The sequence below is a fragment of the Kryptolebias marmoratus genome, linkage group LG11 (assembly GCF_001649575.2).
Source record: "Kryptolebias marmoratus isolate JLee-2015 linkage group LG11, ASM164957v2, whole genome shotgun sequence".
NCBI lineage: Eukaryota > Metazoa > Chordata > Actinopteri > Cyprinodontiformes > Rivulidae > Kryptolebias > Kryptolebias marmoratus.
Window position 1 is genome coordinate 24,090,125 of NC_051440.1, and position 15,956 is coordinate 24,106,080.

Here is a 15,956-nt window from a genome sequence, read left to right on the forward strand (position 1 = left end):
CAAGGCTTCTCTTTGAAACAGCATTTTAGTAAATTCCAGTGTGGCGACAGTAAAAGTCAGTTGTATATATATTTAAAAAAAAACAATTCCAAGAGGGAACTGGTTATCTAAAGTTTTGTCAGCAGCTCTGAACATGTCTCTAATACAGCATATGATAGAGCCATTTAAGATCATTTCTAAGGCTGCGAAACCTAAATTATTTCAAAAATAAGAGGACAGCCTACATGCGCTGCGCTGTGATTCAGCTCATGCGACAGAAATCATGTGTTAAGATCAAATCTGTCTAACCTCTGTAAAATTTCCAACACTGCATCAGTTACTGCTCAATTTTTACAAAAATAATAAGATTGTGATGCCACAATATCAGACAGGAACACATCCAACCTTTATTATGATTTTAAACATTTTGCCATAGACTTGGGTCTGCAGGTTTATTAAAAACTGAGGGATAAGTCGAGTCGATAAATGGATTTGGAGTTATGTAAAATTCACAGCCACACACACATCATCTGAGATGCTGTAAGATGAGAGAAGAAGGCATTTGTCTGCCTTTGTGAGCATCTAAGACTCTCCACTCTGATTGGCTGCTTCAGGGATGGAGAAGATCTCTACTGAGCATGAGTAGAACTTGGTTATGTAACCTTAGTGGGTCAAACACTGGCTGTCTCATTGTCTTTGACACAGAGACACAAACATTCACTCCACCCTTCTGTCCGGTTATGGACAGACATTGAGGCAGACAACAATTAATGTCATATTTAAACCTTTTTTTCCCCTAACTCTCTTGCTTCAGCTTGTGTTACATCACTGCTTCTTCCATTTCATGCCGAACCTACCCGTGTCCAGAGGGTGCGATGAAATATAGGCAGCAGTGAACTCTGTTATCTGGCATGGATCTCCGGTTCACCCTCGACTCTGCATTCAGGAAGTCCTCACACTTACTGTCGATGTAATTTATAACTGGCTGCCAACTGAGAAGATGGAGAAAAGATGTCAGGAGAGACGACTGAGAAATGAAGAAAAGGCACGGTGCAGGTAATTGTTGGCACTCCTCACCAGTTACTGTTGTCCACTGCATCTCCAAAGCCTGGTGTGTCCACGATGGTGAGAGTCAGCTGGACCCCTCCCTCCTTGATCAACACTTTGGACTGCTCGACCTGAAACCCACAAACATGAACACCATTTACACTTTTGTTGCTGTGCTCTGCTAATCTCAGTTTAGCAGAATGAATCTGTCCACAAACACTGGCCTACATGGCTAAATATATGACACTTTCTTCTCCCACTCAGGGCCCTGATGACGCATCATCATCCTGCTCCCACACATACCAGACCAAAATCAGCTGCAAGTGAGCAAGGAATCAAACCAAAACTAACTCCTGTCTACATGCAGCTATATTGCCTAATAAATAAATACCTTTTCCTCACTGTACATAAAAAACAAATAAACAAAAACTTGTAATATTCTACTGGAACGTCCATTATATTAGCTGGGATGTAGCTGCACTTCTGAAATGGTTTGTGAGTCATGCAGGAGAAAAAGTGTTTGGTGTTACTGTAGTTCAGATTCAAGGAAATGCAATGTGCCAAAATCAGTGTCTGATTATGTCAATGACACATGAAGCTCGTGCTGCGACTGTTGGGGACTAGTTGGCATCTCAAAATTTGTGGGAAAATTGTGAGAAAATATGCAAATTTTCCATTGCAGTGTCACTGAATTCTGAGTATTTGTATCCAGCAAACTGTGAAGACACATTTTGAGCATTCAAATGTTAAAAATAATGGCCTATTTTGTGCGCATGGCTTTTGACACTCAATTCCTGGCCGTGCACATCATTTTGTATTCCACCTCCACCCACATCATACCTGCCTTGACTTGCTTTGTACCCACCATGACAGATGCCCCCACATTTATGATTTAATCTGCGGGAGTACATTTCAGAAATGAAGACATGCGGATTTAGAATAGTTTTTAATATTTTTTATCAACAGCATAGTTTTTAGACCTGGATGTTTCCATCAGAGGTTTTTAGTCAGGGGAGAGCTCCGGTGCAGGTGTCAAAACACAGCTCTGGCACGCCAACGACATAATTCAAGTGGGTTTGAGACACAAAACAAAAACTCTGCGACCCTTTCTAGAGAAAAGTTTTTGCACAAATTTGCTGAACATGTTCAAAACTTAAGTGACAAAACTGCAGACTTCTACAACTCGTGAAGAAATTACAAGACATTCTGGAGACTCCCTCATGAATACCATTTAAATACTACTTACAGCGCAGTGAGAAAGTACCTTTAGTTATCAATCTGAGAACTCAGTGGGTATAGTCTAATGATTTAGAAGCGACAGCCAGCATTTTAGGGCTTTAGTCTGCTGATTTATGGATGATGAATATCTATGATGTTTTATCTCTATGCAACCACAGCACAAAATATTTAGAGTGCAAACTTACAGCAGTAAAAGCTTCCATTAGCTTATAAAGATCAAGAAAATATTAAATTACCATGCTTAAGCTCTTAGGTTTTTCAGAAAATATGACTTTTTTTTTTTCCAGACTTTTTTTGTGTGTTCCTTAACAAAACTATAAGAGAAAACATGCCTTTTTAACCTTGGCTGAGTTCGACAGAGAGCTTTACAATGTGTTTCCAATCTACCCACTCACATCTGACAGATACATCCATAAATCAATTGTAAGTTTGCTCTATCAAACACAGACTCGAGAGATTTTCAGGAGATTATGCAGAAAATTTGATCTGCTGGACTTTTTTTTCCTGCAACTGCTGTTTACACATGCACTTCACAGGAGGAGATTTGGGATATGAACTCTCCAAGCTGGAAACAAGGAGGACGTGTGTGTGTGTGTGTGTGTGTGTGTGTGGGGGGGGGGGGGGGTTCCTGTCTAAAGTGAGTAGAAGGAAAACATTATGCTATAAGTACAGTTAAGAAAAGTCTGTGTTTTGTTAACGGCCTATCCTGAATGGTGAATGAGTCTCCTTGCTGAGTATTTCTGTGTAGATATTAATTCCAGATGTTTTTGAACACATCCAAACTATCATTAAACAAACAATAAACAAGTCAGCAGAAAAGAGCATAAAAGAAGCAACACACACACACACACACTCATGGTAAAGCCTCCAGAAGAATAACTGCTTTATTCACACACTCTCATCTGGTAGGTTTCCAAATTTTTACTTGGAAGCAGGAAGGAAAATCTTTGCAAGAAGTCTTTAGCAAATGTTAGAGACGTTTGACATTTCACATGCCACCCGTCTGAAAGCCTCTCAGAAACAAGTTTATGATCCATCCTGCTGGAGCCAGGAAGAGGCCATTCAAACACTTTGACATTATTTGCAGGGAGCCCTTCATTTTTATACATAGTCTATTTTCAGAACCTTTTCTTGGCAAACAGGTGTTTAATGACTCAGGTTTAAAACTAATTTTATAACAAGTTTCACTAAAAGGGCACATTTTTATCCACAACTATTCAAAACTACTGAGTAAACTTAGAGAAAGTTTAAAATTAAAAACTGATTTTATCAACTGCCCCATCATGCTCAATGAACTAAATATACTGACATTAAGAAAAAAAAAGAATGACTTTTGACAGATGTTTGAGGGAGAAACAAAGAAACTGAATAAAACCGCTCAGTTTCAGAATCCATTGTTTCCTGGAGCGTGTCTGCTCTTCCTTTGCTCTATTGCATACTTTCACAAGGCCATCTAGTTATTTTAGGATCACCCTTTAAACTTGAACTAGAGCCCTTTAACTCCAACAGAAACATTCCTAAGTTTCCGTAAACCTCGAGATAATCTGTCAGACTTTCTAACGGAGCGTATAGTCATCTGACGAACCTGAACTATATTGAACGCCCAGCGTGTGTTGAAACGGGTGTTTGTGTAGAAAGCGTTTGTGCGTGAAATGTCAGCCATCTCCAGACCAAATGTGCTATTTGCAACGTTTTCATGAAGAAAAACAGATTGGGAGAAAACCTCAAAAATTCCCCTTCAGGCCTGAAACCATCATTTAAAAGCAATCTGATCTGGAGGGGGGGGGGGGTAATGTGAGTGAGCGACAAAACATAAAAAATTGTTCTGAAATATAAATACTCCAAGCTGGTCTGCCTCAGACCACAGAACCTATATCTAACATGCCTGCAAACACCAACTTCTACTTCAGGACAGCATATAAACCCATGCTAAGCTTGTAGCATGTGCAGGGAGATGGAGGTTTTTAGACTCAAACACAATGAATTCAGAACTGTTCTCATGCATTAATTAAGAAAACAAAACAAGAACAACTTGATCACTCACTGCCAAAAATCAAAGACAGACAACAATGTTTATGTCATGCCTGTGTGATCTTTATATCTTATGAACCATTGGACACATTCTAATGAAACTTGCAGAAAGTAATCTTTGAATGTAAATTTACATCTGATTGACTTTTGAAGGTAATCCGGTTCAATATGGCTGCAACTGCCATAAAAACAAAAAACAAAAATGTAAGTAACGCAGTGAATTTTCCAGTTTTTGACCTAAGGTGTGTTGTGGTGAGCGCTAACAGATTGTATAAGATCATTGTTTAAATGATCAATGAATCACTAGACAGAGTTTAATGAAACCTTCAGGAAATATTCATTAGATGTACATCTACATCTGATTAACTCGATCCAATTTAAGAAGGCCACCACAGCTATTCTACATTAGCCAGCACAATAATGGCTCCAACTCAGTCATTTTTACAGATATTGAGCTAAAATTTGGTGTGGTGGCAGTTGAGTCATCCACAACACATACTCTGTGTGTGACATCTTGCATAATTGCATGAAATTGCACCATTTTCAAAATTCAGACAAAAACAGCTACAACTCCATCATTTTTCTCCATTTTAGTTTAAAAACTCTGACATGAAAGGCAGCAGAGATGGTTGGCATTAAAGTTTTAAATTTAAGACAGGCTGTACATTGATAAGAATATGACAAACTATGAATCAACACTGTGCAAAAAAATAAATAAATACAAGCAAATGAGGAGTTAAGTTGAAATAATTTCTGTACAAATAAAAGAATGTTATAGAAAGCTAATAACTCACTCTTGATCAAATGCCCGTAGAGAGTATAGAGCAGAGAATTTAATTTGTAGTTAAAAAATGCAAAGTAGGAGAGTATTTCAAGAACCAACTTCCTGTTTATTCTACATAATAACCCTCACTATATCAATTACACTGGGACCATTACTTCAGTAGAACGTGCTAAGCAGCTAAATGGGTACTTGAAAACATGACCCAATTAAAGCCCAAGTAAATTCAGGCCTGGTAATTTGGATTAAACAGCCCTAGACATCCCATCCTCATTCATGTTGAACAATCCCACAATGAAGCTGAGTTTTCTCACTCACCAACGTACACAGAAGCATTTCTAATCAGCTGAGAGCAGCGAAGTGAAATGCTTTATTTCTGTGTTTGTGTGTGAGAGCAGTTCTGAGACTGACAGGATGGTGTTTCAGTTTTAAAGCAGATGGTGATGAAGGGTGGGTAGCAGAGTGCTGCGTTTCATGGGATCATTCCTGCCCTGCTACTGACCCTCTCAGACCTCAGGGAATATACACAGACTCCCACCCAATTTCTTGTTTTCCTTGGGAGTTCTTTGTCACCTTACTAACCCTTTACTCCCAAAGGCTTCACTCAGGCTCTAGTTTTACTCTGTTCCATCCTTTCCCTCCCCCATCACATTGCCCCTTTTGCTTCTCACATAGCTTCTCTTTCCTCCTGACTTCATTGTTTTCCTCAGCTTTAGGGTAGTTTCCCTTCAAATTCCTTCATTTTTTTCCCCACTCATTTGCTCCTTTTCACAAACTGTTTCTCTTCCTCCTCTTTCCTTCAGATGCAGCCGCCCTCCTCCTCGGTTTGTCATAACCATAAAAGGACACATCCAAACCCTGTGGCCGTTTCCCTCAGAGCTCCTCCATCCTCTTTCACATTACTTTTTTCCTCCACAGAATCTCTGGCTTCTTTAGTCTTTTACACTCAGTGACAACAGAATAACCCAAACTAATTAAACAGACAATGCTGATAATACAATGAGGAAAAAAGGATGTTAATCTGATTGAGTTATCCAGTTAATTGCTTGTTTTGCTTGTAAATTACTGACATGGAAATTGAGATGTAACTGGTCAAACCTCTGGAGGAAGTTCTTCCACTTGAATCATAATCAGTTTCTGCTTTCATTTGAAGTCAAAGATAGCTTTTCTTTGACCTTTTCACTCTTTAAAACAGACTCTTGACATTATTTTATCTTTTGTTCCTGCAGGCAAAAACCCCACAAAACATCTGTCAAGTCTTTTGTTTTTGCCACATAAGAAGAAAAGATTTGCTGATAACAAATCATTTTCACGTCTTTGCTTATTTTTAAGAGCAGCTGATAAAATGCAGAAGCCAGTAAAGATAAATTTGCTGATACCTTAAAGACAGTTAAAAAAAAAACTGAAGTATTTAACTTCTCACATTTTATGATACAAAATTTGTGCATCAAGTGGTGCAAATAGCCAATAAAGATTTCATTCTGGACAGCAGAATTTCTCAAATTCAAGCACTTTTTTGTCTTTATTCCTTTTCCTTTTAGACATCTAAAAACTTGGCAGTTTGAATGTTTAACTTTGTTTTTTTATTTTGGTTGAATGTGATTGACTGATTTTTTTCCCCCTGACACTTAAAAACTCAGCAGCCAAAGTGTTGTCCATCATCAGAAAACCTGAATCGTTGTGTTTAAGGTTTCAACAGACACCAAAACTACATCACACAATCTACATCAATTCCACGTCAAGTCCATTCAATGTTTTAATACAACAAACATGTTTAAAAACTGGATTTTCTTCTATGTGATCTAATTATTAATCACATCAACTTAACCAGTTAAACTGTAATTCTGTCCTCTTCAGATATCACAAAATAAAGGTGAAAGTTCACATAACCCAGCTCTTAAACTTTTTCTGAGTCTTTAAAATCCTGATTGATAAATTTCAGTTTTTGTTGTAGAACATTTCAAGGTCTAAGATTCTTTAGGTTGTCGAGCACATTTAGATTTCCATTTAGATTTTCAGTGACAGTAAAGACAGAAACAAAGAAGTGTTCCACTTGTGGTTCTATATTTAGTTTGTGACGCATTTCGGGTTAATTTTGTTCCTTTCAGTTTCTAAAAATATCCAAAATTATTACCCTAAACTGATTTGTTTTAATGCTTTTATTTTTCTGTATAATAACAGGAAAACAGTTTCAAATATGATAAATGATGAAATGATGTGACAAAGAGTTTCATTCATTCTAGAAAAAAGAAATCAGACATTCAGCTTAAAAATAAAAAGATGAGTTGAAAAACAAAAAATAAAAATTGTTTCTTTTGCAGTTTCCCACACCTGACACCTGTATTTATTATTGTAGTTGGAATGTAGATAGCGGAGGGAAAAAAGCATCAATCATCAAAGCCATGCAGAAAATAGTATTTAAGCAAAGAAAGAAGTGAATGAGAGATTGTCTTGGTAATCTGCCCAAGCTACTGGGACTCATCAAGTTCATGACATCGACGGTCTTGGCAGTATGAGGTCGATAGAGATTTAAACAACAACCGACATCTGCAAAACATCTGCACAGCCAACTCGGAATGAATTTCAAACTCAGCCAGATGCCAAATCAAGCTGAGTAAGCTCACCTGCACAGTCTTCTTTATGCGCTGGGAAGGTCCAGGGTAGTCCTTGGAGTACAGGTCAGTCAGGAACAGAGAGTTGATGAGAGTTGACTTTCCAAGACCGGACTCACCTGAAGAGAAAAAAAAACAAAAGACGACAAATAATCAGATTATAGTTTAATACAGTCTCCAATACAGCCAACAGTTAACGTCTAATGTGCACGCACACTTATGTTATAAGGATAACAAATAAGAATAAATAAACATACATAAAAGCGTGCACATACAATACACACAATCTTATATATGCAGGGTCTGAAGGGACTGGGCTGCAGAGGAGAAAATAAAATGGATTCATTGTCTGTGAAGAAAAAGGTCAGGGGCTCATCTGCCAGCAAAAAAGCCTTCAGATAGAGGGAATAAAACATTTCCTCCCCATCTCCAGCTCCTTCCTTCCTTTTTCATCCACTCTTCCTTTGACCCCCTTTCTGAATGCCTCCTTTATGCATAAATCTAAATGTTTCTGTTCTCACTGTACAAACCTTCCTTCTGTTGCTCTCAGACCGATGACAGCAGCACAGAAGCTGCAGAAACACGGCGTAAACATTTACTTTACATAGTCCAAACTTACATTTTATACGCTTTCTCACACACAAACACACAGCTGCCATTAATGGCTGAGCATCTGGCTCGTGTCTCATGAAAGGGAACTCAGAGGAGGGGTTGGAAGGGAGGAGGCCCGTTTGTCCCAGCATGACCTCTGACTGACTACCAATTTACCACCTCACCCTTTAAAAATCTGAGGCCATCCCAGCCCTGAGTACGAACAAACAGCCAGAACTATAAATAGGGAAAATAAAAATGATCCAACGCACAACGCACTATGTTAAAAAAGAGAAATCAAAGTTTTGTGTGAAAGTGCCAATGTTTTTAGAAAACACTGTGAACAAACATTTTTTGACAGGTTTTCATGACATTGCAGTACTTTTAAAAATAGTCCTCTTACATGAATTTTGACAGATTATTGTAGATCAGCTAATTAATTCAGTTTATTTGTGAAAACTCTGGAGCTTGAGTGTTTTTTAAGGAATATCTGAAGACAATAGTCACAGAAAAGCAGATTATTACATCCATAACTTGTCTTGATAGTAATGTTTAGAGATAGTTTAACCACCGTCTGCAAATATTTTTGCAACATTGGTTCTCTAATAGGTCCGTTTTAATGTTTGTTTTTTTTAGGTGAAAAGACAAAAATAAAATTAGAGCATATTTAGCTTTAGTTTGAAACCATATTTGGACACCAGAAAACATACACATTGATTTTTTGAAGGTATCTTTTTCCAAATGTCACAACTGATTAGCATTAAAAAGATAAGGTCCTTAGCATATATTTGATAGAAAGCTCTTTTACAATAGTTCTTGATAAATTGCTGACATTGTTTTTATCATCAAAATCATAAAATCCTTTTTTTTTAGTTCAGCTAAAGTGAAAGGAGTAAACTTTATAAAAGATCTGTTAAAAAGTAGCCACTTGGACGCAACTAGACTAGGAATCTCCATCTGGGAAACCTTAAAAATAAAAATAGAAGTGACCTCTGACTGAAAGGCAGGATATCCAGTGAGAGTAAATTTTATGAGCTTGAATCTGTTGCAAAAAAGCAGACATTCTTTCATTCATTCAAAGACACTGAGCTGCTTTCAGCACCTATAAAAAAAGTTCACAGTGCTGCCGATCTGTGTCCAGCCTGAAAAGAGAAAACTGGGAGGTTTTCCAGTGTCAAAATGATCATCAGATGTTGCTCAAGTAATTCCAGATTGACCAGCAGTTTTCCTACTGCTCTGTGTGACAGAGCTGAGGATTTGGAGTTCTGTTACCAGGTCATTTTAAAAGAAGCCATCCAACTGGAGAAGTTGTGCTACAAATGCAACATAAACATAAAATAAAAGGTAGTTCTGTAACAATATTTGTGCACTTCTTAATGAAAATTATAATGTTAAGGATGAAAATATTATTTTATTCTCTCCATTATACTTTTGTGGATTTTACCAGGGTTCCCCTTTCACTGACTGCATAACATCTGGACACTTCATCAGATAACCACAACTTTGTGTGAAACCTCGACAGATTTTTGGTTTTACCCCTTCTTAAACCCTCAGTCAGCATCCTGAGTATGTTTACACAGCTATGGATGATATTCCGTCACTGTATGAGTGATGGACCCACTCTGTGTCTCCTGCAGTCTCTCCAGACAGACACTGGCCGACTTATCCACATGACGGACTGCTGGGAGTCAGAGGTCAAGCATGTACACGTAGCCACAAAGGCCATTTCATGGCGAGATAGCACAGATGTGCGAGGCCCTGCTCTTTAAGGTTGGGTAAACTGCCAACAATGCAAGGGAGGAAAAAAAGGAGACAGGCTGGAGTCTGAGTTTGGGTGTAAATACTTTTACACATCTGCTCCTCCTGTTAGCTTTGCTCTCTTGGTAGGATGGTGTCACTGCTGATGCTATCTTGACAAAAAACAAACAATAGGAAATGAAGAGTTACGGCCTATTTTAACAGGGACTGAACCTAAAGGAGACTGGTCAACATGAGACAATTTAACAATCCAAAATAAGCTCTTTAACGGTATTAAGAATTCTTTTGACTATGCGCAGCTTCTAAACATTGACTATCTGAAATGTCAACACAAAGGTTAAATATCTATGTGCACCAGATTGGCCTTTAACCTAAACACTGTAAGGTTAAGGACAATTAAAATAGAGCCACACTGACAGCAGAAACAAAATTAGTCAGCTGTGTTGATATCTTTAAAACTGATGTGAAGGGTTGTGAGATGAAAAGGTGTCATTAGTTCATTTCCTGGTCGAGAGGCTTACAGTGACGGATGCTGCGAGTCACCGCTGGAGTCTAAACTCCTCAGGGGTAGGTCTGTCCCAATTAGCCTCCCCTCATTCAGCTTTAATTAAATATTGGTTCCACATGACAAGTGAAAGCGCAGTGCCAGCTTTCTGCAAATAGACTAATGACCTGAATGTCTGTGATGGATGGCTGACCGTTCAGCTCATCCCTGATGTTTCTCTTCCTGCGCTCTCAGAGAATCCATATCTCTACATGCTCTGCCTCTTTGTCCCATTTTTCTTCACGGTCCCAGTAATTTGCCTCAATTTTCTGTCATTAACATTATTTGTACTCCTTACCCAAACGAACCCAGATCTCTTTAAAAAAAAAAAAAAGCAGCAAAATCTTTTTACAGAAACTGGTACAAAGGAACATATACTAATTGTTGTTTTAAAAATTACAAATTAGGAAATCAAAATATTTTCCCCCTCAGCTGGACATCTGTTTAATTTCTATACTTGCAGATCTGAAACCAGTAGTATACTGGACTGGTATCCCTAACAACAGCCAAGTAGCACCATGAAGGATTTATGTATGCAAAAAAAAACAAAAAAACAAACATAAAAAAACAGACATAATATAAATATCTTGACAGACTTAAGGCAGACAAGCTGGTCTGAGAATGACAGAAAAACAAACAGAAAAATGGTCAGAGTTAGATTCCCATGAGATTCTTGACATTCCTCCCTCTTTTTCTCTCATTTTGTTTTTGCTGCTATTGGTCAGCCCAGAGGGCAGCAGCTGGCCGCCTCACATCCTGACAGGCATACTGACTAACACCCAACACATAAATACACACACATCTCTAACACACATGTGTGAGGCTCAAACCACAAAGTGCAAAATTGGGCATCTGGGGAACATCCAGGCATAAAAAGGGGAGAAAAGAAGAAGAATCCCAGCAGCGTCAGACAGATGGATGTGAAGAAACGTCTGTTTGCTCAACACCAGACTGTTAAAGAAGATAATTCTCCTTTGTTGTGGCAAAACAAACCAGCTGAAAAGGGGGAGCAAAGGTCATCGTTTAGGCAAAGATAAAGATTTGCATGGAAGAGCGAGAACCCAAACTAAACTCAGAACCCACTCCAAAATCAACTCAACTGTGCTACAGAAGCCTTGCAGGGACAAAGCCCAGTTCCCTCAGATTTTATTATGAAGCTGTTAAATTAGAGGGTGAGTGTGCTGCTACAATCCACCGAGCCTGGGACTAAATCTGACAGAATCAGCACGTGCTGGGTCAGAGCAGACATGTGCATCTCAAAATAGAGACTTTGAGAATGAGAGCACAGAGAAGAAAAAGAATGAGGAAAAACGAGGAAGAGATTTGCCTGCAGTGATTTAATGGAGCATGCATGAACATGCAGACATGCAAAACCTTGTGTTAACACACACACACACACACCACAGCCATAGTAACCTGTGTTTATTTTGTAAAGTACATGTGCAAACAACCAATTTTCCAGGATATGAGACAATTGCAGTAATAAAAAAATGATCAGGGTTTAAATCCAAACAGCAAGTTCAGGATGTATTTTTGCAACAGTGAAACAGCCATGTGTAAGTCCTAATGCAATATACAGGTGAGACAATAGAAGTAACACTTGTGTAATAGTTCATTCAGGCATTTTTCAGCTGATTAATTTGGTCCCAGCTGGTAATTCCAGCTCCTCTTGGAAGCCCTCGAGACATTCCCAGGTCTTATGGAACAGACAATTCCCTTAATATGTTCTGGGTTTCCCACAGGCTCCTCTAAACACTAGACTTGTTTTTGTTGTTTTTTTTATCTGGTAGGGCCCTTAGAAATCATACATTATAGTCTATAACATTTTACATCTATTTTACATTAGACTTTTCCCTTTTAGGTAAGAAACAATACATAGCATTCAGATGTCAGCTGTTTATTTGCACAGTTGTTTTTCATTCACTTCAAAATGACAGCAAACAGTTGACTTGTCACAGCAGGAGGAGCACAGGTGTTCCTAATAACAGCTGCTTCAGTAAACCATGCCAATAAACCTGCATGCATAATAATGAACCTGAAGCACAGTTAATGCTGTCTGTTGCCCTTACAAAACTGTTTAAGTGACGTGTCAAAGAATCGATTTGGTCAGAAATCTACAATAAAAAAAAAGAGGGGAATGATTATGAAGCTATTGCTATTCTGTGATAAATAAAAGAAAATGCTATGTAATGTTTGTATTCTTTGTGTTACTCTCAACACTTTAACTTCACACATTTTTATACAGTCATTATTTGAAGATCCTAACATGTATCTGCAGGATTTTATGTGCTGCAGTGCTGCCCCATGACTGTACATCTGTATGTATAACATAGTTAAAAATAAATCGGTATATGAGTTTATATCGTCTTTAACATATAGTATACGAGTTTGAGATGGGAATAAGAGTGATGAAGTCACTGTACATACGGGCACAGAAACAGAGTACATGCAGCAGAGATGTGTATATACTTAGTGAATATAAATGCATCTGGTTAAGCCAGCAGATTAACTGCATTAACTTCATTCACTCCCTTCAGCAAGGTCAGTAGGTAAGACGGTCGGTCTTAAGCCTGTCAAACTGTCTTATCTGGACACACACACACTCCCCCACACACACTTGACAAGCTTAGAGAAGTACAACAACAACAACAGCAGGACAAACAGGCAAATAGTTTTACAAACACAGATCAGTGAGACAGATAAACATACTCTGGCCTGTTGGCAAACTACTACTGAACTGTAAGAAGCTCATCCAGCTGCTTTATTCACTGGTAATGACTAGAACTTAAGTGTTTCACTTTACTTTCATACATCAGATATCTGCAGTGCCATTTGAGAAGCAAGAAACCTCAAGCGCTTGAATTAGTTACTTTCCCCTTCCCAAAAATAAATTCTCATTGTAGATTATATGACAGTCTACATTTACTCGTGATACTGGTAATTTGACTCAAAGTCTTGTGATTAATCTGTAAACCATCCTGATCCTAATTCTTTGCCTGACCCCAACACCAAAAGTTTCACTTTTATCACACAGTAAATCACAGCTTCATTAATCTCTGAATTACAGCTCTGTTGCTGTGGCCAGACTCCATTGACGCTTCTTATTAGCCCCCTTCCTGAGATGCTTTAGGAGAGCAGAAGCAGAGGCATGACAGAGCTGTTAAGTGCTGGTCTTGTTACACATCAGAAGCAGCACGAAGCAGGCATCACTTCCCGTCTCCTCCCTGCTCTGATCTGACTCTCTGCTCTGTTTGGATCTCCATGCTGGCGCTGGATCTCGCTAATCTTTCCAAGAGTTTTTATTTAAACTGCCAGCTGGACAAAAGGGGCAGGAAGCTGCTTTTTTTCTTCCCCTCAGAGAGAATTAAGACTGAGAGAAAAAACGACAGAGTTGATCAGAGGGGAGGGGGAAAAAGTGAAAGAAGAAAAACCCACCAGAAGAACACGTTTCTGGAGGCATTCCTTCTTAGTGAGAACTAAAGCTGCTCTCTTGTATGATAATCATGAAGTCCAATAATGACACAAAGTTCTGTTTCTGAGTTTTGGGGGAAAAAACAATCTGGGACTATTAGTCACTTGCCAATTTATTCCATTTCACAATCTATTTAAATTTACCAAAATAAAAGAATTTTAAAATGCTCAACCCAACTTCCCCTTGTGGACAATCTCCTGGTGATGGATAAGACGGGTACAAGAGAAGTGAGTTTGAACAATACTGCAAAGAAGGAGCCAGCCTCAGCTGAGAGATGCATGCCAACACAACAGAATAAGATCACTACCAAAGAAAAACTATTGCAATAAGTCCACGAGTTTTGGTTTTTGGATTTGGATTTTTGTGATTTGTTTTGCACTGTCAACACATTTTGAAGTGAAAGTAGAGCTGGATTAGACAGAAAAGCAATAAACAATAAGACATCCTACAATATCCAGGAGAACCAGTTTTAGATGACAATGGGCATTATTAGGTATTCTGTTCAGATTAACCATCACAACCAGCAGGGATGAAATATAACAAAGTGGGAGTTAGCTGGTGGTTGACAGTAATCTCTCTAATTTTGTTGCTAGTAACTAAGAAGTAAATGGTGTTGATAACATACTTTTTCCTTAATATCTAAAGACCCCCCCTTCACTGCTGGAATTTGAGTGAGTGACCTGCGGGCATTAACCGAGCCTTCTCATATTCCACCATCTGTTGGGTCGACAGAACAATACCGGGCTTCTAAAGCCAGCCAAGCTTTTACACTTCACTAAGAAGCCAAGAACAGCAGGGCTGCATCCAACTTTCACAGTCTGCCTCATCGTGTAGCTCCTACTGGCTGCTCCTCAAACCAAAACACAAGCAGGTCTCCTGTCCAACTCTGCTATTTTCTTTCACATTTCTTCATCCCAATATATTATTTTGTGCCATGTATGCCTTTGTGAACACTGAACACCTTATTTCTTTCTTTTTTTTTTTAAACAATTTTGAATTCTTTTATGCAGTAGCTTTGGTGAATTATTAATTGGAACGTGACCATCTGCTTTTGAAAAGAAATAATTAACCTTTTAACCCCCATCTCTGGTTGGAAACAAACACACAGAAGTAGTTCCATCTGAGGCATGAACTATGAAGTAGAAAAGGGAACAATTTATTTACCACTAAGTTTACAATGTGTCAACAAGTGGTTTATTTTTTACCAGGGTGTATCACCATGACAACTTGAGCTGAAAATCTAATCTGTTCTTATTCAAATATTAAAATTGTAAAGTGCTTCAGGATCTCAAATTATTTAAAATGTGACCTTATTTACATTTTATTCCACCCCCATGTTGTATAATCTCTTGAAAAGGCAAGTTAAATTACTTGTAAGTAAAAAAAAAAATCAACATTTTTATTAAGCATTTTATAACGTGGGTAACAAATACATACAACTGTTTACTTTGCATTTTACCAAACAGGATGAAAACTAAAGATATGAAAAAGCAGCATTTGTTGGATACAACATGTACATCTGAACACATAAGGAGGAAGGTCTGAGAAGTAAAAAGTAAGATACTTTCAAAGCCTTATTTGTGTGGCTCCAACTATGAAGACAGAGGACTGCTTGATTTTGACCAGAACATTTTAAGAATAATCTGGATCATTGGGATTCTGCAACAGCTTGACTTGAACACTTTACCAACATAAAGACAGTAAACAGATGCTGTCCCCAGACACTCTGGACTGCTCTGGGGACCAGAATAATTGCCAGGATTTTTAGACTGTTGCAAGAACTACACTGGGAGGATTCCCAGGAGAATGTGGGGAATTCTGGAAAAAAACAAGCAGAATATGGACATTTGGAGCCAATATTGGGACATTAAGGCAAGTATAACTTTGTTTTTGAGAGTAAAT

General features: G+C 38.3%; 1 protein-coding gene across 2 annotated transcripts in view; it reads right to left on the minus strand.

The window, feature by feature from the left end:
- The window catches only part of LOC108246595 (septin-7), a 32,467-nt gene that overhangs the window by 10,158 nt on the left and 6,353 nt on the right, over window positions 1-15,956 (minus strand). For both annotated transcript variants that reach the window (XM_017434225.3, XM_017434224.3), the window contains exons 3-5: window positions 7,702-7,808; window positions 1,057-1,157; window positions 837-971 (exon numbers count right to left, since the gene is read on the minus strand). In XM_017434225.3, coding sequence (XP_017289714.1) covers window positions 837-971; window positions 1,057-1,157; window positions 7,702-7,808 — 343 coding nt within the window. The remainder of the gene's footprint in view (window positions 1-836; window positions 972-1,056; window positions 1,158-7,701; window positions 7,809-15,956) is intronic.